The sequence below is a fragment of the Gambusia affinis genome, linkage group LG09 (genome assembly GCF_019740435.1).
Source record: "Gambusia affinis linkage group LG09, SWU_Gaff_1.0, whole genome shotgun sequence".
NCBI lineage: Eukaryota > Metazoa > Chordata > Actinopteri > Cyprinodontiformes > Poeciliidae > Gambusia > Gambusia affinis.
Genome location: NC_057876.1, coordinates 18,195,835 through 18,220,333, shown reverse-complemented (window position 1 = coordinate 18,220,333; position 24,499 = coordinate 18,195,835). Strand labels below are relative to the sequence as shown.

Below are 24,499 nucleotides of genomic sequence, written 5' to 3'. Positions count from 1 at the left end.
TTCTAGTCCTTCTGTGGAAAAGCAAACAAAACTAAAGGATTATATATGTTTTTTTCTGAGAATGAACTAACTGTAAATGACTAAAACATGTTTTATACGTCCTGATTATATATGTTTTCTCCTTTTTATGGGATGTTCCTGGAAAACTTCCAAAAAAAGTGCCCAGGAATAGTCCTAATGTGATGCCTAAAAACAATGTCCAGGCATTTCTCACCCAATGCCTGGACAAAATCCAAGCACCAGACGGAGGAAACCTGTTTCAGTTGCTTGTATCCAGGATCTCCTTCTTGACATCTTAATTAATCTCTTATGACTCCAGGTGAGGAGTTGAATTTAGACAAAATAATTATGAGTTTTAGAGAAGTTGTGAGGCCGTTTGTCCAACAGGTACCTCTGGGCAATGTAGGTATCAATTCTGGTTCTTTAGGTTATTGGTTCAATGGATTGCAAGCTTTTTTTTTTTTTTTTTTTTTTTTTTTACCTTGACTTCATTTTTGCCAGATGTTGTGAAATCTGTTGTGTTTGTTGCACAAGTGGGTTTAGAATGAACTAACTGTAAATGACTAAAACATGTTTTATATGTCCTGATATTTCACCCCCAAGAACTGAAGGAGGGTGCACTTACATTCTACCATGACAGCATAACCACTCTCAATGACATCATGGTAAAAAGCCTGAGGCTACGGCAGGAGCGTCACTGCACAAAATCTATATTTACATGTCATTCAGCCAGCAGATTCATCGCTGCTTGAAAGTACAGTGTCATAAATAACAATGTGCTCTGAATGGTTGTTAAGCTCTGATTTATATGACAGCAATGGCTCAAGTCTATTAAAACCTGATGATGTCCAGTGAGCAGAGTTTTATGAACCTCTTTAACCTCACCGCCTCCCCAGAGTCACCTTCCGCATAAACGCATGATCCGTAGACAAGCAGTATTCAAACTCAGACAAGTTTCATTTACACTCAGATGGTGCAACAGCATGAAATGTGGAAGCTGAAGCTGTAGAGTGTACAAAATGAAAACACTTTCAGACATCTGAGTAACTTTGGTTAGAGCAGTGTTTTAAATCTGTCTCCGGTTTAAACTGAAGATGGATATGCAACATAGTTTTCACCAAAAGTATGATAAAAAAAAACAAAAAACAAATATATACTACTTTTCAGAGAGTGGTTTACAGAGGTGAAAGATAAAGACGGCAGGTGTCACAGATAAATATACATTATATATATAATTTCTCTCTCCATAGGGTTAGCCTTTTAAACAAGTTTATCTAGATGCTCTGGAGTTAGAATTGAGACATAATTGCTTTGGGTTGACCATGGCATCTCTATTTAACTAACCTTTTGATAAAAAATTACATCTGAAAGCAACACATCTTAAACCCTCAATTTTGGAAATCTACTAAGAGCCTAGTTCTCAACTTCCCACCAATTATACCCAACCTGAGCCAATTAGCCCGACCTCCATGTGGAAGAGGTTCTTCTCAGCTATTTCTAAAAAGAATCTATTTTTTTGTTGTTGTTGTTGTTTGTTTTTTTTATTCTGCCTGAGGTAAGAACAATTTGATTTTCATTTAGACCTGAAGTTACCCTAACAGTCAGAAAAGTGAGTGCACCTGCAATCTGTGAACTTTGCCGAAAAAACAAAAAACAAAAACAAAACAGCAAAACTTAGAGGCAACTCTGCTTAAAACACATCTTTCTGGAAGGACAAAGACTCAGTTTCTACCTCCAACTTTGTATTTAATGCCAGTACTTGTAAGTCGGGCCGAGCAGTACCATTCATCAATCAGGGAGAATGTTGAGCGGCAGCTTGGAAAATGCCCGAGCATGTTCCTTGTTCCTCCGTTAATGGGAAACAATATGGAGAGAGCGGGTTCGATGTGTGATTTGCCTCTAAGCTGCTCATTAATTACTGAAAGCATTAATCTGTGGGACCTAATAGGTGATCAGGGGGCTGTAACATGGAGCAGTAGCATGTGACCAATGCTCACCTTAAGCTCTATGAGCCAAGCATCCAACTCTACCTGCCCAATACTGAGAGATGTTTTTACTTAGACGGCTAATCGACTGAACCGATCACTGAGGTGTGGGCTGGAACATAGCAGAGAACATTTATTTTAATGCTCTAATTAAATTTGTGTTCAAACTAGGCACTTTAAACCTTCTGCTACTTACTGGGTGATTTTTTTTTATTGTCTGGACAATGTGTTTCATCTGCTTTCCCTTTCTTTGGTGCAGAATCAGGAAATATGCTTCTTTAGTGCATAGGGAAAGCCGGAATTGCTGTCTACTCTTGTGTGCTTATAGAAAGTATTCCTAGCCCAGTAGTTTGTGTTTAGATGTCCCTTAGAAAGATGCAGGAATCACAGTTATCTTCTTCAGAACTGTATAATCTTTGCTTGGTCACTTCTTGTGTTGCTTCAAGTGCTTCATCACATTTATGTTGCTTTTCTACACAAAAGAATTTCTTACATTTTACTAAAGTTGTTTATGTGAGTTCCTTAATGTAGAAAAACACATAAAACCAAAAACAAAAAGAATTGCTGAAGTTTGTATGTTGTGTCCTCTAGTGCCCTACATGATTTTACACCGACATTTTCTTTCCTTTGATTTTGAAAAAAATACGTGAAAAGTTTGTTGTTTCTGACTGATGCAACAATGATGATGTTTGTACACAGCAGGGAAGTGATGGCCAGTTCCTAACTCTGGTGCCTGTCTCCCTGTTGCCATGGTGATCCATCCCTGCTGAGGGTCTCGGCAGGACATCAGGAAAACATAGCGAGGCACACCGGGGAGTCTGCAAAGCGTGTGCACCTGTTTACCTGACGCACTCTGCTCCATTAGCCCTCTGACATCCCCTCACCACACAAACACACTTTTACACACCTCTAGTCAGCCTCTCCTCATTAGTTCCCATGATGCAACACTAACCTGGCAACCGGACTTGTGGCTACCTCCCCTGCTGCTTTCATGCTCTCATTGGATAAGTTCCCAGGGGTCACGGCCCATGGCTGCCCAATCTTACCCCCCACCGACCCACCATCTGTCCTGGAGCTGCCAGTGAGGAGCGGGCACGGCCCACCGGGAACAGCTGCCGGCGCTAACGGAGGTGGCTAACCGGAGCCAGGACACGGCAGGAGGCGGCTTTAGCAGAGCCGCTTTTAGCTCGCCCGACGCTGAAGCAGGCGATAGCTTCCTGTTCAGAGCGGACGGTCGAGCAGTGACTTTGATCTCCGAGATAATCTGATGCGAGTTACGATTATTAAACTGGAAACAGGGGAACTCTGACCATTATTTGGAAATTACAGGGCAAAGTCAGTAAAAAAAGTATCTTCTTCTTCTGGCATTTTTATCATGTTAAAAACATCTATTCATTCCATATGACAAACCAATATAAAGTAGTACAAGCTTGTGAAATGGAGAAAAAAATACTTTTTAAAATGTTTAGCAAATGAGAAATCTTAGAAGGCTTCACTGATATTCAGCACCAGCTGAACGGATACTTTGCACAACAACCTTATTACTGGGTTTCTACTAGCTAAAGAGAGAATTTTTGATTTTATTTTATTTTTTTTGTCAGTCTGTTTTGTTGTTTTTTTTTTTTTACATTATTCTTAGCAAGAACGATTAAAGCTCAGTCAGATTGGCTGGAAATGTTCCGTGAAAAGTAACTTTCATGTCAAGCCATTGATGTTTTTCTTGGTTTTGGGTCTATACTGACTAAAGCATTCTGACACACAAATAAGCTTTGATCTAAACCACTGGAAATGAAAACTTTGAAAACATTTGTGTCTTTTTTGTTTTGTTTTTGTTTTTATCTCTGGCTGCACGTTTAGAAAACAATTAAAAGTTTCTCATATGTCTGAAAACTATCTTCTGCAATATTTGTTTCATCCACAATGTTCCATAAGGAAATTCAAGAATGATGCTTAAACCAGGGTAAAGGAGAAGACATTTATCTACAAAGATAATACTTCTTGAAGTGTTATCTTCAAGAACTATTATCAGCTCAGTTTTCCTAAAATTCTTTATTTAAATTTGTCTCAACAACAGGCCAATCTGCTTTGTGGAAGCACATCACTCTGGTCCTGAAAATGAGTTTATGCTACATTGATGTGGATTGTATTACATGCAGCATTGCAATCATGCAATACTTTGTATCTGTATACTCTATCTAAAATCTCAATAATACAACAACAACAAAAAAAGAATATGAATACTTTTGTTTTGTATAAAGTTGAGAAAAGTCAGGTGGGACAACATGCTGAAATGTCATGTTGAAGGGTTTTTACAACTTTATCTATTAAAATTTCTTATTTGGTCCATAAATTTGACACTTATCTTATATTTGTGAAAACACACATTTAATATCTTGTGTTCAGAGAAGCTACGTTCACTGAGTAGCCTTTAACACCTGGAGAAGTGAATCCATGCCTCTGTGGGATTTTTCCCTCTTTCACTCAGCAGGGAGCTCTTTTAGATTTCAAGTGCTTTTATATTTCATGCCAATAACAAAAACTGGAGCTGACAGAAAGGACAGTTTGACAGTTTATTCCAGCAGCAGTTTAAGAGCAGAGAAGGCAAACTCTGAAAAGAATACAGAGCAGCTCGCTGCACTGAATATTCATGAAGATAGTAATGCATGTGGCCTCTATTAAAGGTTACATGTCTGGAAATAAACTAATAACGGAGGGGGACTTTTGAAGAGTTCACCTTTAGAAAACAGAACCATATTATTCATTTGAGGCTCACTGTTCAGTGTTATCTAAGTGATAAGGACAGAGTTATGGTGTGCTCCATAAACTTGACAGAAGAAGAAGCAAAGAAGCAGTTCTTTTTTCTTTTTTTTCTAGTATTCAAACGGTTTTATTCACAAACACAACATTAACCAAACCGATTTCTGCAAAAAATTGCGCTAATCAAACTCAAACATGAAGAGCTGAATAAATTAACAATGTATTTTCATCAATGTTATAACTGATTTCTTTTCAAAGTCTTTTTGTAAGTTTCGGAATGACCTCTGTGAAGTGGAAAGTGTTTCATCAGAACTTCTTCAATAGCATCAAAGCCTTTAAAGTCCTCTCCGATTGAACAAGTGTTTTCTGCAGCCATACTCCCTGTGATTGGATGTGAACTCAAAGAGTGGGAAGGTATCTTAACCCAGAGTTGAAACACGAATAGAATGTTATACATCTTTATTACTACTTACTCTAAAAAAGGCGTTGTTCTGATCTTTTGCTTTTTCAGCAACTCCATCTGTGTTACAGCCTTCATTTATGATCATGAGAAACAAAACTGGGTCTGCAATGTAAGTCCCTGAGTTGAAACCGAAGACCTTGATTCACCGAGTTCTACTCTGGCGAATTTGGCGCCAGAGCAGAACTTCCGCTCAGGCAACTATAATCCTCTAAACTCAATGAAAACAGTTCAGGGGGTTTGGGAATTTGATCAGGATTTCTATTTCCCCCCTTCCTCAGGTTTTCCAGGACCAACTCATTGGAAACAGGCACAGCTAGAATCCTGTAAAGCATCTATTCTAGTGATGCAACAATCAGTCAGCCTGTAATCATAGTCATGTACCAGTTCTGACCTGTCATATTAAGGTTTAATACTGTTAGAAATGAAAACCTTGCCTTGATGTAGAGGGTGGTAATGAGTACTCCACACAATTTCTGCTGAATTTTGTACAGTTTCATCCATCAATGAACTAGTTGAACATTTTTAATTTTGTCTTTTACAATCAAATTTTGTTATACTGAATCATTCTTTGTAAAGATAAGTTTACTTTACAGGCTGGATCATTGGTATATCTCTTTTGGTTTAGGGATGACTTGGTATCCTTGAGAGCCACCAAACAAAGTTGGTAACAACAGAGAATTACGTCTACCTGCACATGCACTGAAACAGTCAATAATACCAGGTAATTTAATGGATAAATAGAGATGGATGGCTTGATGGAAGAATGGACAGACAAATGGGTGGATATACTGTTATACTGACGGATGAATAGACAAATGTTGGACGGATTGATAAACATTGTATGGATTTATGGATGGATGAGATGCAATTTGAATCTTATTAATGAGCTTCTCAAACCATAAAAGAAAAAATCCCTCCAGCAGCTTTAAATTTGACAAAGCAAAGTCCAAGCTTTCAGAGTTCCTACACTCACAAACACCCCCCAACACGTGGACGCACTCTCACTAGCTATATCTCGGTGTAACAAAATAATCCAATCATGGACTCACAACAGCATCTGTGTGCTGCAGTGCTCAGCTCCAATGCCACTGTACATTAGTCGAATCCTGGCCGGGCTTCGATTTACAGCTACTGCCAAACACACAAGCGCACACGCCAGCACACACACACCTTCTGTAGTGTGCAGCGGCCACCACAGATAAGCTCAAATAAACAACAGAGCTAGAAAAATAAATCTACCTCCCTTCTCTCTTTCTGTCTCCCAGCGGATGGGAGAGGGCATCCAAAGAACACCGCCTGTTACTATAAAGCTTCTTGACATCGCATTCACTAACACATAAACACACACACAATGATACAAATAGGAGACAGAGAGGGAGGTATGGTTCCACAGGGAGGAATCACCTCTTCTATCGTTCTACAAACTCCTTTTATCTGCTGGCTAATGAGGAGCACACACAAACACAAAAACACACACTTAAGAAGCCTCATGCATGCACACACCTCCTCAGGACCGAGGTTTCATCAGAGTGTCTCTCAGCGAGTGTCCCACTTCTAAAAGGACCACTGCTTACATCGTTATGTAATGTTTTGGTTGAGGATAGTAGATGTGTATGCAACTGCGTGTCTATGTGTGTGTTAAGCTCAGAAAACCTTTGAACACTCAGCCTCTTTCCTCAGCATGACGTGTTGTAACACTACAGGCTCTAATGAGTGTGTTCATGTAGAGAAGCTGTATATGTCTGTCCAACAGCATCTCTATTATTAGTTAGTAAAGAGCATTTCTGCAGAGCAAGCGGTTGCCAGAAAAGTGGATGAACTATGCTGAATGCAAGAAAGATTCAGGCAACTTTTGTTTAGTTTAGGTGAAGTATACACCTCTAAATCTCTCAGACGAAATAAACTCAAATAAAAAAATTGATTCTACTTACGTATCGATACTCCTACACCCACTTCTGTCCCTTTACCACTGGGATGTATGACCTCAACAAAGTAGTTTTTGAAGACTGGATTGGCAGTTCACAGTCGTCTTGAACAGAAAACAGGATTGGCAAGTTTTTGAGTCAACAAAATCTACTGATATGGTGTCCTAAAAGTTTTTTTTGTTTGTTTGTTTTTTTTATATATAATTCCAACAAGGAAAAAAAGAATTTAATTTACCTATTCATTATTTCCTGTTTATTTTTACTGATGTAACCGGTTCCGAATGTTAGCCTGGACCGTAGCTCAGTAACACTAGTGAATTTCTCCGCGTTGATCCCAATAGTCCGACCACATCCTGTGTGTCTAGAAAATGGTCAATGACTCGTACAAGGAGCATCCTTATTGAATGCTTGAATCACTTCTCCTGCAAAGGTGTGATGATTCTATTCAGAAATCCCCACCCCCCTTTTTTTAAACACTGCATAGCCACCTCACACAGTGTGCTCATTTCAGCTGCTGGTACTCAGTACCAGTAGTCTCTAGGCTTCATTAATATTTGACATAACAACCACATTTCCATTGGCGATCTGCTGGGAGCTGCTGCCTGCTCAGTGCAGTTCAAATTTTCCTTTACATTGAGAAGACAAAAGTTTACAAATGCGGGAAAACCTAAAGATAATATGCTATTTTCAGGAGAATATAGCTAACTCCAGAGAGTTTCTGTCAGGATAGAGACGAACTGTTGACCTCCAATCATTACCCACCCAAGAGAAGGTGGAGTAGGAGGAGGAGGGGAAAAAAGAGGAGGCAAATAGAAAAGCAGGGAATGAGAATCCCGGAGGAGGAATGAGAGCAACTAAAGAGTCACTTGAAGGAGGTTTGAAGGAGATGGAGACAGTGGGAGGCGATCTGCTTCACTGGGAAGAATGCGTGACCTCTTGAACCCTCTCCTTGTCCCATTGGACTTACAAAGTCTAGAGGAAGTAGGGTTTGGCTGGGACTACATAAAGAATATGAAGCGTTCCCACATAATTATGAGAGCAATAGAAAAAATTCACAAATTATCTGTTTGTTTTATTTTGAATGGAAACAAAAACCATCTGTGTTTTCAGTAACAATTTAGACGGTAGCCAAAATTTTGATAGAGATCAATCAGGTTCTTGGAGCTTAATAGGAGACATGAAGATGATTAGATTTACATGTACTGTCACATTCCTTTAAAAGGGCATTTGCATTTGATTAAAGAATGTAGTTCAAAGACTTTAATGTTTGCAAGAAAACATTTTTCTTTAATGGCCTGAAAACTTTTCCAGATCAGAATAAAATTACTGTTTCTTTGCATTGAGCCACTGAAGTCTTTTAGGCATCTGTTGAGGATGGTTTGTGGAACCCTTTCCTTACAAAGGTGTGTCATGTCTGTTTCTCTAAAGTGAGGCCTTTGGACAGACCAAAGACCTGGTGGAGAGATTATGTTCTTCACAATTCCTTAGAGCTTAAAAAGTTTTCAATCTTCGACTAAAATTTACGTCTGTAGGAAAATGTAGGGTGTATTCACAACAATGAAGTCTTTTAGTCTAATCGTTTGGTCTGGACCAAAAGTGTGCTTCTTTTTCAGCTTGGTGTGGTTTGCTTTCCATTTTTGCAACCAGACTACAATTTGTAAACAAAGTCAATGACCATTGCTCCGACTATTGGCAGCAACAGGAAAAAAACAAAATCACAGAACTGGACAAAAACCCAAACTTGAACAGAAATGCAGCAAGAATTTGTGCTGTTATTATAACTGTAATAGCATTTTCAATGTCAAGAGAAACATAGGTTTTGCGATTTGATTTTATAATTTGGAACGTGTCAGCAAATGCTCACTACAATTTGTATGAAACGAGCCTCTCTGGTACCCCTGACCCACAAAATGCTGCCAGCGGCATCGCTAAGCAGAAAGCAACGGGTCAGAAACGATTTCAGTACAATCAGAACATGCAGTAGTAGAGCTAGAAACATTCAGGGCTGATTATGTGATTATGAACTGTAATGACCAACACCAGTGGCTTGTGAAGTCCAAAAGGTAATTGGTGTGAATCAAGGTCAGTCTGTATTCACACCAGAAGTGAATGGGACCAGACCTAAAAGTGGGTCTCAGTCCAGTTGTTTGGTCCATACCAAAGTTCACTTTGGTATATTCACAGCTGTACACTAGGTCCAGGCCAATGTAGGAAAAAAATAAAAATGAGTCAGATGTTAATACACCTTTATAATATGTCAAATTCTTGCAAAGTCAAAGCAAAGAAAATTTTGTCAAAAGCAAAACACACCTGCAATTCATCGTTATTCCACCCCGAACCACGAATGACAGTAATTCTCAATAAAAGGTTTCTTGTTCATCGTACTTGGTGATTAATTTGGCAAAAAAACAAAACAAACAAAAAAAAAAACAGTGTAATATTTTTTTAAAGAATTGAAGTATGGATTAAAGATTTCAAAATGAAAGAACTATTAGAAAGTTCCATGAGCACTTTGTATATTTAAGGTGTAAGGATCAGGCCGCAACAGACATTTCTGACCCAGAATCAGACTGAAACCTATATGACGTGTCCCCATCGTCCACATCATTCTTCAATCTCTTTCACAAGCAGATGAAATGTTTTTACATTTAAAATGATCCCTCCCTTGGAGGCTCATCTAACTCACAACACATGTGTCAACAGAAGCAACGTTGAAGCGGCTGACGTCACTCTGCAGGCTGCTCTCATGACTTTATCAGGAAACCAAACTGGGGGCTGATTAAGAGCCGAGATAGAAAACCTCACTGATGTTCTGCGTCTCTCATCCGAGTGTGCTCGGCCGAGTTTGCAGCGGTTTCTACAGCTCTCAGTCTGATGCAATCAGCAGATAAAAAGCCTACATGTGAGTGTGTGTGTGTGAGTGAATGCAACCACACATACACATTTCGTAAGGCAGCTTGTTATGCAGCAGCTTCTCTTCCTTTTTTGGATCCTTCAATCCTGAATCTTTTCACTTTTTTTATCTTTTCCTCCAATTTATGAGTAAAACGAAAAAAAGACAAACAGGCAATCAAATCCCACACACCTCCCCCATTTATTCCTCCCTCGCATTTTGGTTTTTCTCCTTTTCCCATCTGTCCATCCCTGACAGGAAGCGGGTGCATTAGCCGAGCGAAGACCAGCTGATGGAATTAACTTCCATTATCTGACCATTTGCAGAATGGAGAGTAGCATAAAAGTAGCGGTGGAATAGGAAGACTGAAGCGATAGCAAGCTATCACCTCACAGAACAAACCACTAAATGTATTTTTCATGTTTGTGTTAGGTTTTTATGTGTCCGTGCGGCCAGTTTGGTCAGAGGGCAAGCCTTGAAGTCTGGAATCCTTTTTGAGACGACAAATCTTATTTAAAGACTGAAACCTGTCTGTTAGTGCTTTGCAGCTCTGCTGGTTGCTGTCAGCCCTGAGCCCTGCTTTTCCTGCTGAAGATGTAAAACTTTCAAAGAAAGAATGGCTCAGTGATTTTCTGAAACAGCTGAACACTGTGCTTTTTAATCAGGCTTAAGGGCTGGGTTTATTCTGAAGTGAATAAAGGCAGGGTTAGCATATTTCTCAATGTGGGATTGGGTGAAAATGAATTTAATTATTATGTTTTTTTATTTATAAGTTTTACAGGACGGAACAGTTCTGTAAAATGATAAACAATATATTATTATTTGTCAGAGAATAATAATATTTTGATCTGTTTTTGGTTTCAGGACAAAGTTACTACCAATGAAATGTAAGTATCTGTAGAGTCTTTAGTCTTCATTTATCTTGTTTTCCGGAGGGAAAAAGTGCAACTCTACATCAAAAGTCAGGGCTAAAAGTATAGCATCAGGACAAAACCATTAGCCAACTTTAATGTGACATATATATTGTACAATTAAACTAAAACAAATAAATGAATAAAAATATATTTCATTGTCTGCCAAGAGGCTGACAGGGTGACTGAAGAAGCAGTAGAAATATCCAACAACAACTGGTGGTGTTATCATGTGACAACCATATCCTGTTATCTCCGTATGTCTGGAGTATGGAGCATGGCTCCAAGAGAGAAGATTTTCAATTTGCAGAAGACCTCCAACTCTGACCAAAATCTCCCTAAATCTTGGTTTTGTTAAGGTGGATGTAAGTCAGATTGCACATGGAATCTGCAGGCAAACAACAAATGAAACAAGGTTTATTTTTTTAGACGCACAGTGACTCCAGTTCATTAAAAGCAACAAAGGAAAAGCTTCATCCAAAGAAAAGTTGAGCTTTGCAACATATTACCTGAAGTTGAGAACTGAACCCAACACAATATCCATCCCCAGAAGAGGGATGTGGACAAGATTTTAAGTTTTGCAGGGCAGTGTGCAAATCTTACCAAGTTAAAATGTAGCATAATTATCTAGTTCTAGACTGAATGCTGAAATGCATTTCAGCGTTCAGTTTGTTTTTCACCCGACCCAAAGTCCTTGAATACTATTGGTTTTAAAATTACTATCTAGATTGTTTCATATATTTACTTAGTAAACTGAAATATCTAAGCTGCACATATGTACTTTAAAGATTGTGGGTTTTTGTTTTGAGATTTTTACTTTTTCACAATCTAATAATTTTTTCTAATCTGTGAAATTGTGGCCATATTATTTTAGATTTCCTGTTAAACTCACCTAAAATTGCCCAATTACCCCTAAAAATATAACTTCTGAAACTGTTTGGGGTCTGTCTTTTTTTGTAAATAAATGTAATCTTATCACCATTTTTTTACATGATATAAACTTTATTTTATAGTAGCTTGGGAATCATATATTATTAAAGTACTTATTGTTTTTAATTAATTTTCCTACCATGTTGTTATTTTTAATGCATTCAGGAATTAAACTACTAGTTTAATTCAAGTTGAGTTAGTATACAATGTATGCAAATGTTAATATATATATATAAATGTATATATATATATATATATATATATATATATATATATATATATATATATATATATATATATATATATATCCTTTAGATATTATTTTTGATGTGGAAACAAATAAAAAACCTAGACTACGGGAAAGCGTATGAGGTAAATATCATTTACAGTCCAAGCCTTACACTGATTAAAAAAAAGAGATATGGAAGGAGCTGGCACTTTTCAAGTACACTGAAATGGCATCATCAGGAATGAGAAGTGAAGGAGAGTAAAGTGTATCAGTGGAAGTGTGTTAATCCTCGGAATACAGGCAGTAATCTGTTGACCTCTCAGCTCGTACAAAGCACACATTTCCTTTGGAAAAATATCATCTCCAGCCCAAACATGTTTAACTATCAAAGCACAAGACTGAAACAACATCATCAACTCCGCACCTAAAGCTGACCTTAATCCAGTGTGTGTGGAGTCAGCTACTTTCTCCTGGTCTTTATCGCCATCTCATACACACACACACACACACGCCCACGCCCACACACAAACACAGAGGGTGGCAGTAGCCTGTGGGTGTACAAGCAGCTGTGAATAATTGTGTTTACAGATGGTATATGTGCGACCTGTGGGTTCAACGACACTTCTCAACCCCTCGAAGAAAGACAGAAGACAGCTGTGACATTTAAAGTGAATGTCTGTCTTTCCCTTCTTCCATCCCTTTCCTTCCCTCCTTCCTTCCTTTATTCCTCCGCCCACTTCAACTTCTTCACCTCACTTAGTTTAATTGGCATAAGTGTTAACGAGGCGTTCCGAGCCAAAGCAGAACAATAAACAGCAACATAAGTAAGAAAAGATTGGCGAATTGCTACTTCAAAGTTTAATTTGGTTCCATGATGTAGGTAAATTGGCTGTTTTATTTATACTTCAGGGAATGTCGCTTTAGACACTAAAAGCCACCTGCTGGTGTGCATCATTATCTCAATGTAAAGTTATCATGCAGAACATACAAGTAGCTCTTATTCCCGTCTTGTTTTGATTCATCCTCTTGCAATTCGCTGATTATTGGGATAAATTATGGCTTTTACGCTCAAGATGTTCTGTGCTTTAAAGATTTAAATGAGGCTCATTGAATATGCGGCAGAGATAGAGGACTGTGGATGGATCAGTCATAACCATCTCTGAATGGTTTTATATTTGTGCAGCAGTTGCAGAAAAATCTGGTCAAAAAGATTCAATACAATCTCTTTTCAAAACCACAAAGCAGAGAAAATTTTTAAGCACACACTTAATTTGTTACTACTGATCTTGATTGATTTGCAGCTCATTTCCAACAGTCATATTTAACTGCCTCCCTGTGTACTGCACGGTTGGCATATAAAGCAAGACTGAGATAAAGGCATTGCAACTCAAGGCATGCAGAGGAACATCGTAATTTCCCATTAGCTGATATGCAAAGTGTAAGACAGCTGAACGCTCACAGAAATGCTATATCTGTCAATCAGTAAAAATGTATCTGTAAAGCATTTGTCACACAGAAGAGAGAAACAAAAAAGTAGCTTACACCATTTAAAAGGTAAAAAACAGACAATCTTACTTTTAGTACGATGTGATCAAAATCAGTGCCGTGTTGAAGCTGTTTTTAAATTGAAATTGAAATAATAGAAATGAATAGGATTTTATTTTTACTGTCTACTATCATTTTTCTCTTTTTTTTCAGTGACAGTTCTATCTTGAAAACGAAGCACTGTGTCTCAACGTCAGCATAAATAAGAAAAAAAAATAAAAAATCAAAATTGAATATTGCTGGCAGCTGAAATAAAGGAGTAACAAACTTTGAATGAATCTAAAATGTACTGGCTAAATTAGATCATGAAAACGTTTTCAATCTAAAACCTTATATGTTTCACCTTTCTTCATTTTGTACAGATACAAACTGAAGATCTTTAATTTCTAAAGATCCGATCAAATAGTTAAATCCTAAATTCACTCAAAGTAACCTCCAAATTAGCCTTATATTATTATTGCTCTTTCACCTTCACTTCTTCTTTCAGTTCAGATATACCAATTATAACACTGATTGTCCTGAAGTCAGACATAATTTTAATCTTTAAGCAAATTGCTTCAAAGATTCTATTTGCTGTCTATTTAATCATTCAGTTAATCATAATGAAGTCCATGTTAAAATGTATCCTCAAAATGTATGCCAAAGATGAGTTGGCCATTTTATTAGGTACACCTACGTGATTATGTGAATGACTGAATGCAGTGTGAAGTGCTTTGGGGTCCTCTGTAATGATGACATGCTATGCAAATACAAGACATTTACCATTTACACCTTCTCAACTGCTTGTTACACAAATGCTGAATTAAGCAATCACATAGCGGCAGCTCAGTTCAGCGAAGCATCTAGAAGAGGTGAAGACAAACTGCTGAAGTCCAGTCCAAGTATCAGAAAGACAGGGATCAAAAGTGTCCCTGAATGTGGCATGCACAAGATAGGCTGGTCTAAGAAGTATTTCACACTGTGCTGATCAGTTGGTATTTCATGGATAACCATCCTTCTGGTTTCTTAAGAATGGTCTGAACAAGAGAAAATATCAGGGACAAGCAGTTGTGTGGACAAAAATGCTTCAATGGGGACGTAGAAGAAAGGGCAGGCTGGCTGAAGACTAGATGGAGTCAAGCATAGATAAATAATCTCTTCTTGCAACCAAAGTGTACAGAATGCCATCTATAAACAGAACACACGTCAAATCTTGAAGGACATGGGATTCAGCGCCAGAGGACCACAATGGGTGTCACTCCTATTAGCCAAGGACGGACGTTTTAGTTTACACAAGGTCGTAAAAACTAGATAAACAGTTTGAAAAAAATTCTGCCTGGTTCAATGAGTCTTGATTTGAGCAACGACATTTAGATGACGTATTTCAAACTGAGCACCCAAGGATATAAGAATTTTATATCAAACTCAAAAGTTTAGGTGTGTGGTTGTGGTACAAAGGTAGAGGAGATGTTTTCTCACCACACTTTGTGTCCTGTAGTATCACCTTGCATTTTTTAATACCAGAGTGTGGAAGAGACTTTGGAAAGACTTTGTACATCCTTTTACACACATCTTATGATGCCTATTTTGAGCAGGATAAAAAAATAAAGCTCAGATCATCTCAAATTGTTTATTTTAATATGATAATGAGTTCCATGTATTACATTGGCCTCAGCAGTCACCACATCTCAAACCAATAGGGCACCATTGGGATGTGGTGAAACTGAAGATTTGCATTTAGAGGACATTAATAAAGAAATAGTGTTTGAGTTCATTGCTAGATTAAGTTAAATTTTGAAGTAGCACAGGGGGGGAATTGAGTACTGAAACTGATACAAACGTTTTGTGGGATACACAATATGGTTTCTCACATAAACCAAAGTTTGACATTTTCTGCCAATGCCCATGATTTGTCATTTGTAGTAATCTAATTCATAGCCTTACAATGGGAGACACATAAATTGGAACATTTCTTGTTGCATGTATCTGTTAAATAGTCACATAAAAAAACACGTAGGGAATGATGAAATCAAGTGCAAGTACCTAGTAGCTTTGTTCTTTTTGCCTCAAAATAACAAAATCAAAAAGTCATCTAATAAGAGTGGTGAACAACAAAACAGTTCACACTTTGTTTCAATAACAAAAAAAGAGAGAAACAAATTTCAGAGTGTAGCATCAATTCTCTCGTTCTCAGTTTTATTGCTTCTGTCATCTGCTTTAAAAGCTAAAACACTTCAGTCAGGTTTGTACCTGTGGGGATGCTAGCATCATAGCACCTCTAAATATGTCAGTAAACTGGATAAGACTGATTTCTCCCCAACCTGTTGGCAGTTTAAACACATTCCAACGTGTTTTCCTGTAACAGATTATGGCAGGCTCAGGAAGTGCTAACCAGTAAAGTCCAGGAGCCACGAGTGCTGTGTATGCGTGTTTCCTGTAAGCCACCCTCTGTGCCTCCGTAAGTGGAGCTGATGGAGGGTTGAACTAAGTATGATTTACATAATTGGGATGTTAATTTGTTAAGCTGTGGGAGTTGATTATGTTGCATATTGATTGTGTTGTGCTGCTGTGAGGTCGCACACCTCTTTAACGAAGGTATACAGTGTGCAGAGCAGGGAATTGTGGGAATTTGATTACATGTACAGTGTTAGTTTTCCTGCTGACAAGGTGAGTGTGTGATGAAAAGTGTGTAAATGCTTGCTGGTGTGTTTATAAATCTGCTTATGTGTGTCTGCTCCCCTCAGGGTTGATGAATGAATGAAGGAGGTGAGAAGAGGAAAAGAGGGAGGGGAAACTCCACCTGGTCTTACCGTTCTCCGGGTGTTCCATCTCGCCGATGCTGCCGTCGGGTGTGGTCCTCTCGTAGTGGTCTTCTGGCAGAGCTAGTGGTCCGATCCGGGGGCCCGATGATGACTTGGAGCTGGGGGTCTCTGACTCCTCCAGGCCACTGTCGTAGTAGCTGTGCTGGGATGCATCCTGCAGATCCTGGGCCTGATTGGAGGTGGAGAAGGTTACTCGGCGGTGGGGCAGCTGAAATAAGCAGAAACAGGAAAACAAGAGGGATTAGTGCATTGCTTTGTTCCTTTTCATTAAGGCATGCTCTTTTATTCATCAAACTGATTCAAGTTTAGTTTGGTTCTGTGGCTTGAAGCAGTTACATTTCATCCCAAGGCCTCCCTCTCGTGTTAAAATGGGAGTTGCTAATGGATAGATGGCTGATTGATTGTTTAATTCCGTCCAGTGTTTTGATTTACAAACCAGCCTGCTAGACACATTGACCTGAACAGCAGATGCTCTACAGCCAGTAAAATTGATCACTTTAAAAGAACAATTGATAGCCTCTGAAACAATGCCAGTTTATGTTGTGCTTCATCCAATTCACCCCAGTCATTCAGTTGTAGCAAGTTTGCCGAAACTGAACTCACACCAAATGGCTATTATCTTTTGAAGTCCTGAAGTGGACATAAAATACAAATCCCATGTTCCTGAAAAAATATGAAAAGCCTAAAGAATTTGTTAGCCTTGAAAAAACTGTGCCTCTTTACTTAGTAAAGAGGTTACTTCACTAACTAACCTTCTTGTATTTAGAAAATACTAACAGATATATATATTTTTTCACAATCTGTAGCGAAGCTTGATTTGAAGGATTCTACCAAGATTTTTTTTTTTTTTTGATTCATTATTATGTCACAGTTTGTTACAAAAGAACCCAAATGATTAAGTTTTCCAAGAAATATTGACTTGACACTTCAGGCCAAAACTTGGATCAAGATAATTTCACTTTGTTTCACCCCACATTTGACTGAATTTGTCATTTAAATCATTAGACAAACTGCAAAATGTATTGTCTACAACAATGTGGAAACAAGCATATAAATAAATCTTGCACAGAGTTCACCACTAGAAGCTATTATTGAATGTCTTTTGGGATCTCAGACATCATGAGAAACAGTTATGTCTCAGAGATCGATTAATCCCCTTGGACTCATCAGTTACTCAAAAAAACATTCTCAACAGAGTCAACTTCTGTGCTGTAAAACACAACAACATATTATTCTAGCTGGTGAAATGTCCCAAAATCGTTATCTTTATCCTTTGTTCTGACTTTTGAACTTAAATTTCCAACCCTAGTCAAGAGATTTAAGTTTTTAATGTTAGGATTGTTTAAGACATTTATTGCTCTAAAATGGCAAAACATTACAGACACCATTAGAGGCTACAACGTTCCCAAAGCCAGTCCCTGATCTGAAACATGTTAAGCTGGCATTGGTGACTGATGGGTTGGTATGAATGAAAAGACACATCTTTTTGCAAATTCACCCACCCAGTGGAACAGCTACTGGCTGCAAAAGCCTACAGGCTGGCAACCCACTCACTGATAAGTCAGCCAATATTCACATCCTTGTAGGCTCAGAACAAACAAAAAAAAGGTCAAATGTAATAACTTTGTTAACATTAAAAAGGTAGTGAAAAAACACCTCCTGAATGTAGAACAAGTGGTGAGCTATAATAATACAAACACAATATATTTACATTTAATCAGAGAAATGTTTAACACAAGTGGCCCCCTGGTGGGTTTAAAGCACTAACTGCAAGTCGCCCTATTATTCCCCTGTTATTTATAGCATTTCACTCTCATATACAAATGAGAAGTGATAACATGGTCTGTAACTACAAAAGTATTTAATGTAAACTATAGTGTAAAAAAATATCCAGTGTGTGTTTTTGTGATTAGAGTGTCTGTTCATGGTCAAACACACACTTCCTTTCATTTCTTGTGTGTCTTTCTGTGGGTGGAAGGTAACTGTTTGACTTCTGCATTTGATGGTTTTGTAATTAAAATACAATTAGCCTCCCTGTAGCGCCGCGGGGATGTTCGACAGCATTCACACTTACACAAGCACACTTTGTACAAAGACAAAGAGGGCTGCCAAGAAAAGTGTCCTAATTCAAAGGCGCACAATACATGGTCAAACACTTCCAATGTGCACAAACACAAAGGACGGGGCAGCGCTACTGAAGAGCAACATCACTGGGTCGATCACTATGTCAACAGGGTGGTGTCAGAACCAGTAAAACCAGCAGATCAACACCCAGAGCATAAACACACAACCTCTCAGCTTCATCTATGCATTTTATTAATCTGTCTGCATGTCAATAAAGCCAGTTTTAATAAGTTATGCAAGTGTAGAAGGTGATCAACCTCTGCATTCTGAATTTAAACCATCACATTTATGCATGCATGTCTATGTGATAACATACATTGTACCACACTGTTCATATATGTATATCTACATTATTTCCCGGACGGGATCAAAAGAGTATTTGTCTGTCTATTAGTCATGCTTCTTTTATTGTTTTTTTTTTTTGCTTAGAAACAGCAGCTTCTAGGACTGAGGGTCTCCTGATGTTTTATCACCTGGATTCCAAAACAGTTTGAGCTTTTCAGCTGAACCTGGAAGGATTTAAAAATACCTGCTTCGTCTCAGTGTGCAGGTGAAAACTGCAATATTAGTGTCAAAGTGATGGAAAATGTGCAAAACTAAAACCACAATGGAGCTCCCCCTTGACCTGTGCAGACACATTGTGCTGCCAAGGCATCAAAGGCCCAGATCCCTGATGCTTCAGGCGACAGGCGTCTTCTGCAGGTGAACAGGTTCAAACACTCAGATATAACTGGACTCTGAGCACTCTCACTTCCTGTCTTCCCTCCCCGAAGAATGTAGAAGAGCTCAGAAAGGTCAGTTTGTATTTCTGTACTGGCACAGAACCAGATGTGTTACTTAAAGGAGGGGGTTTGTTCCACTTTTTATACCAACTTTGTGAGATAGGAAAGAGTTACAACGAGGAGAGATTTTGTTCTGGATTTCCCATTGTGTTTGCTTCAGCACATCTAACACCTCGTAATAATTAATGAAACATAACCAATAATTGAACTTTTTTGCCTGAGCTAACAGTTAATTTTCTGATCTAAATAGTTTTCTGATATAATCAAGCAATTTTGTTGTTTATATAATTCACAGACTGCCACTAGAAGACTCCACTAGAGGGCAGTCCAGCAAACATATACTAATATGGAGAATAAATTGTCTCTGTTGCATGTCTTAAAAAATATATATTTTTTAAGTCATGCCAAACTGTTTTTATTTTTTTTTTATTTTTATTTTTTATTTTACTTCATTTAGATATCTAACACTGGATTGCCCACTTCCTCTAAGAATAACTTTGTGGTTGCATATCACCAGCTTTGATCCAGGGCGTATGAACAGATGTTTTAGAAATGTTTCGCTAAATCAAGTGTCCACTCTTCTTTCCTTATCCATATCCTTAAGCAACGTCTGGAGCTTATTTCCATGCTCCCCTCTTTTGGTCTCCACCACAGCTTATGACCACAGGAGTGAGTTGGAAATAGATTAATTGGTAAACTGAAAATGTCTTGTAATCCATTGATATGGCTGCAGTCTTCCTCTCCTATTATGTACCAATTTTCTGCCAGTATTTCAATTCCTTCACTTGTGACAGAAACTCAGCCCTAAGAAGAAGCTGTATCTAAGTATTTCCTGTTCAAGCTTGGAGCCACTAACCGTCATTCTTCACACACTAGAGCAATATCATCTGCAAAAGGTAGCGTGCAAGTAGTGCAGCAAGTTTGAGGACAAGATGGGTTTGTGACAAAGAGATAATCATGATAGTAGTTGTAGTATCATGCCTGGCTGGTGGATAAAATAACAAAATTATTGCAAACATTGAAAAACAAAATTCAGCAGTGTTCAAATTTTAAATTAGGACTTAAAAATAATAATAATAAGTATCACTAGAGATTGCAAAAAAAATAAAAAAAAAAAAATTAGAGAAGCAGACAAACTAATAACTTCAGGTGACACAAGACTCCTAATGAGGAGGCACATGAGGGAAGGGCTACATGGCTGAGTTGCTAGAAGAAAGCTGTTATGTTGCCAATGCCACAGAGCAGCTTAATTATGGTAGACAAAACAACCAATCAGATTTCTGGAAGAAAGTTGTTTGGAGTTAAGAGGCCAAAAGTGGATATTATGGCCACAACCATTAACACTGCAGAAGGAGAGAAATTTACAAGCACTATGAAATAAAAATACTCTATTTCTACAGTGAAACCATGATCTGGACTGTTGATGTTTGGTATTAATGTGTGATCAACAGAGGCACAGGGACTGACATTGATAACCAGATGGTTAAAATAATTGCCAATATGGCAATGATCCAAAACATAAGACCAAGTCGACCTGTCATTTTCTAAAACAGGAGAACGTGAAAATCCCTGACTACTTATATTTGTCTCTTGAACTTTGTGTCATTGAGTCACTTTGGTGAGATCTCAAACATTTGAATTATACAACAAAGCCCAAGAATCATCTGCAAATTACAAACGATTTTGAGTGGTCATTAGTGTTAAAGAGGAAATGGATGGCATTAAAAAAAAACAACTAAGCAATGTAAACTTTAGATCAGAGCAATTTGGTTCGTTTCTATTGTCATTTTTTTCTTTCAAAACACACAGAAGTACACACACAGAATGTGTCCAATTGGCCAGCCTATGTAAACCTGTGAGCACAATGTCGTATACAAGATGTTTAGCAAAGACAGGAATGTTCATTATTGTTGACAATTTAAGAATTCCCGAGTAAAGACAACAACAAAAGAAGAACAACTGTCTTTTTTCTAAATATTGAGCGGCAATGCCTGCCTGGGTTTGTGTGACGGTCTTCTTCTCAATCAGGTGTGTTTGGGAAAGCAAAGTGTGCCAGGCTGTGTTATTAATAACTCGTCGCTGCCAATAACTTTCTCCGCTCAGTTTGCTGAGTGAGTATTAAGAAATAAATCACTTCCGTACTTACGGAGCAAGGTGTCTGGATCTCTCTCCCACCTGTCTAACACCTCCACCGCCCAAACAGTACAGACAACCTCCCACCCTCTCTTGTTTGTTGCCCTTTTTGTACTGATTGCATTTGCGTGTTTGTTTGCTGGAAATAGAAGTGCCTCCTCAGCATGTTGAACTAAGAGAAAGTGGAGCAGATCAGAGGGGAGGGGAAAAAAAAAAAAAAGACCAACCAACATCGAGAGCATCCTCTACCTCAGTCTACACCCTGCCGCTATCCTTTAGCTGAACATCATGTCCTCGTCCTCCAGATGGTCGCACTGTGGATGAATAAATAGTTGCTGTATTTCTGACCAGCTACGCTGTTCTCTTCTGCCCTACTTTGCGTCAAACATCAACCCGGAACACAAGGGAGGTTCCCAGAGAGGGTTGGGATTAATTAATGAACTTTTGTTATTTTTCTGACTTTTTGATGTGAACCGAAGCATCACTAACAATAAAGGGATCCAAAATAGAAAGAAGGATGATGAGCGCTATCATAATTTAAAGCATTATTATGAAATGTGAAAAATAGGGAAATATTACAGGCATGTAGCAATTTATTAAAATAGAAAAACCTATTATATACTGGATGTTTGTGGTCATCAATACAAGAATTTTTTAGATTTAAAACACTCAATCAAACAGAACGTTAATGTTTGAATCAACATGACCAAAACTCATTCAAATGATGTATAAAATGAACTTTGAATCACCTTGTAGGCCTTATTCTGCATTAGAAAATACTTTGAAACTTTATTGCATCCTTTTTGGCATAGTGATATTTCCATTTGTATTTGCATTTTTGCCAGATTTTCTGCTGTTAGCATTCCTCCTACTCTCCAAACTGTATATAAGGAGCTGGAGAGAGTTTGTGGTAATGGCAATGAAGGTCAGTAATTAAGAATTCAAGGGAAAATGCTTCATCACGGCCTCTCTCTTCTGCAGAAAACTGTTAATGCTGCACTTTGTCGGAAGTTCCCCCCCCCAAACAGCTTCTCCTCTGACGAATGCTCAGTCGTCTGCAGGTAAAACGCACATGTGCACTTATGTAAAACAAGAGAGGCATGATGAGCCGTTTTTCCTTGAATCTGTAGTAACTGACCTTGATTACCATCACGGGGAGAGGCAACAGCGAGGCCGTGGATGTATCGTTAAATCCATCATGCAGAAAGGGGGAATTAAAGCAGATAAGGAGGATAAGAGGAGAGGAAGAGGAGCAGCGGGGGGAAGAGGAAGCTGGAGGAGCAGGACGAAGGTGGGTTGAGGCTGATAAGAAGTCCAGGTCGGTTCCTCTTCCTCTTGCAGCTCAAACTCCTGCAGGAGGTGATAGAGGAAGAGGAGGAGGCGCGTTCAGTGGGCCACATTGTTCAGAGATGATTAAAAACCAGTGAGAGGAGGAACGCAGGACGCCTCGCTGGGTGTTTGTCAGCCGAGACACGGAGAGGAAGATAACCAAGTGTGTGCATGTGTGTGTGGGAGTGTGAATGTGTGTGTGAGAGATCCTCATTACCTCCCTCTGTGGGAGATAAGAGTGTGTGAGGCTGCATTGTGCATGCTTATAAAAGTCTGTCCTTATCAAGTATGCATGCGCACACACACTCCTAAACCTACACACACTTATTATCACATGTTCACGCAGACACATACACACATTCGGACCACAAGATGAACGGCTGCCAGCAATAATTCGACACAAATGTGTTGAATCCCAGCAAAAAATGAAGGATGAGCTGAGAATCTGGAAAAAAAGATGACCGGGGAGTGCCACGACAAAGGAGGACAAGGAGGTGTGAATATCAACATGTATGAAACATTTTGCTGCACTGACCCTTTAGGTCGTCACGGTAATTTTCTTAAAGTATTCCTGCTCCAAAAAAATAAAAAATAAAAAATATGCGAAGGAGTCTGAGCAGCATCCTTAAGAAGCATGGCGACTCTCTGCCTTAAAAGCAGTGTGGCAATGTTATAAATTATTCAACACTTTGTCCAAATCCATCTCAAGTGTCGGATTAACCCCCCCAGGGCACAAACTTGTTGTTGAGCCCCCACTCTTCCTCACAATATGTGTCATTTTTTATTATATCCCTCTGGCAGCGACGGACCAACCGCTGCTTAACGGTGACTCATGACGGATGAATCCGAATGTCCATGTATCGGGTAATATTTTGATTATGCGACAGTAAATCGAATGCTGAGGGGCATTTAAAATGTTAATCAGGCAAACAAAATGCATTCACATCATCCTTCAGTTAGGCTCCAGGAAAACTTTGTCAGAGTAAAGCTGGCTCTCAGGAAAAGGTTTCTGGGTTGTACAAGTCATTTTACACGCTCCACCTTAATTTATAGCTAAAAGAAAGATCAAGATAAATATGGATTACAGAACTTTGTCATGAATTTGAATCCCTTTATCTATGCATCCATTCCTAGAATCCTGCTTTGCAGAGGTTGGGTTACAGAAGTAACATGTTGAGGAAAGTAGGACAAATGCCTCTCCTAAGAGACACGAACTCTTCCTGAGCTGCATGGCGTTCTCCAGCTACAAAAAATATGGTTCCTCCTGCCCGTTCAGATTTCTTCCCTGGATCCTCTCCTAGTGGAAAGTATAAAGATAACTTCAATTGAGAGATGTCCCAAAGAGACGCCCCATTCACCTGCACTGAATCCTTTTGATTAAGAGGCAGTGACTTAACAAGGGCCTGGACACTCTTTTGGTGGAAGAGAGTTTCAGGTTCATATATCATTATTTGGTTTGTGAACATTAGCCAAAGAAGTATATCAGAACAGGATTTAATAGTCCAGTAAATATTGTTTTTTTTACTTTGTATCTGATCAATAAAAGTTCTCAGAAAACAAACATAAAACTTTTGGAAAGAAATTTCAAGGAATCTTTGAGGAAAAGAATCTTTGCATCCTGAGAGAAGAAGTTGTTACACAGAGTTTCTATGAGAATTCATATAGCTACAGCAGCCAAACTTATCCACAGCA

General features: G+C 38.6%; 1 protein-coding gene across 6 annotated transcripts in view; it reads right to left on the bottom strand.

The window, feature by feature from the left end:
* Window positions 1-24,499, bottom strand: part of LOC122837344 (protocadherin-1-like) — a 184,111-nt gene that overhangs the window by 69,520 nt on the left and 90,092 nt on the right. For 5 of the 6 annotated variants that reach the window (XM_044127640.1, XM_044127638.1, XM_044127643.1 and 2 more), the window contains one exon: window positions 16,428-16,647. In XM_044127640.1, coding sequence (XP_043983575.1) covers window positions 16,428-16,647 — 220 coding nt within the window. Of the gene's footprint in view, window positions 1-16,417; window positions 16,648-24,499 lie in introns of all 6 variants that reach the window. The other variant, XM_044127642.1, reaches the window with a different exon arrangement.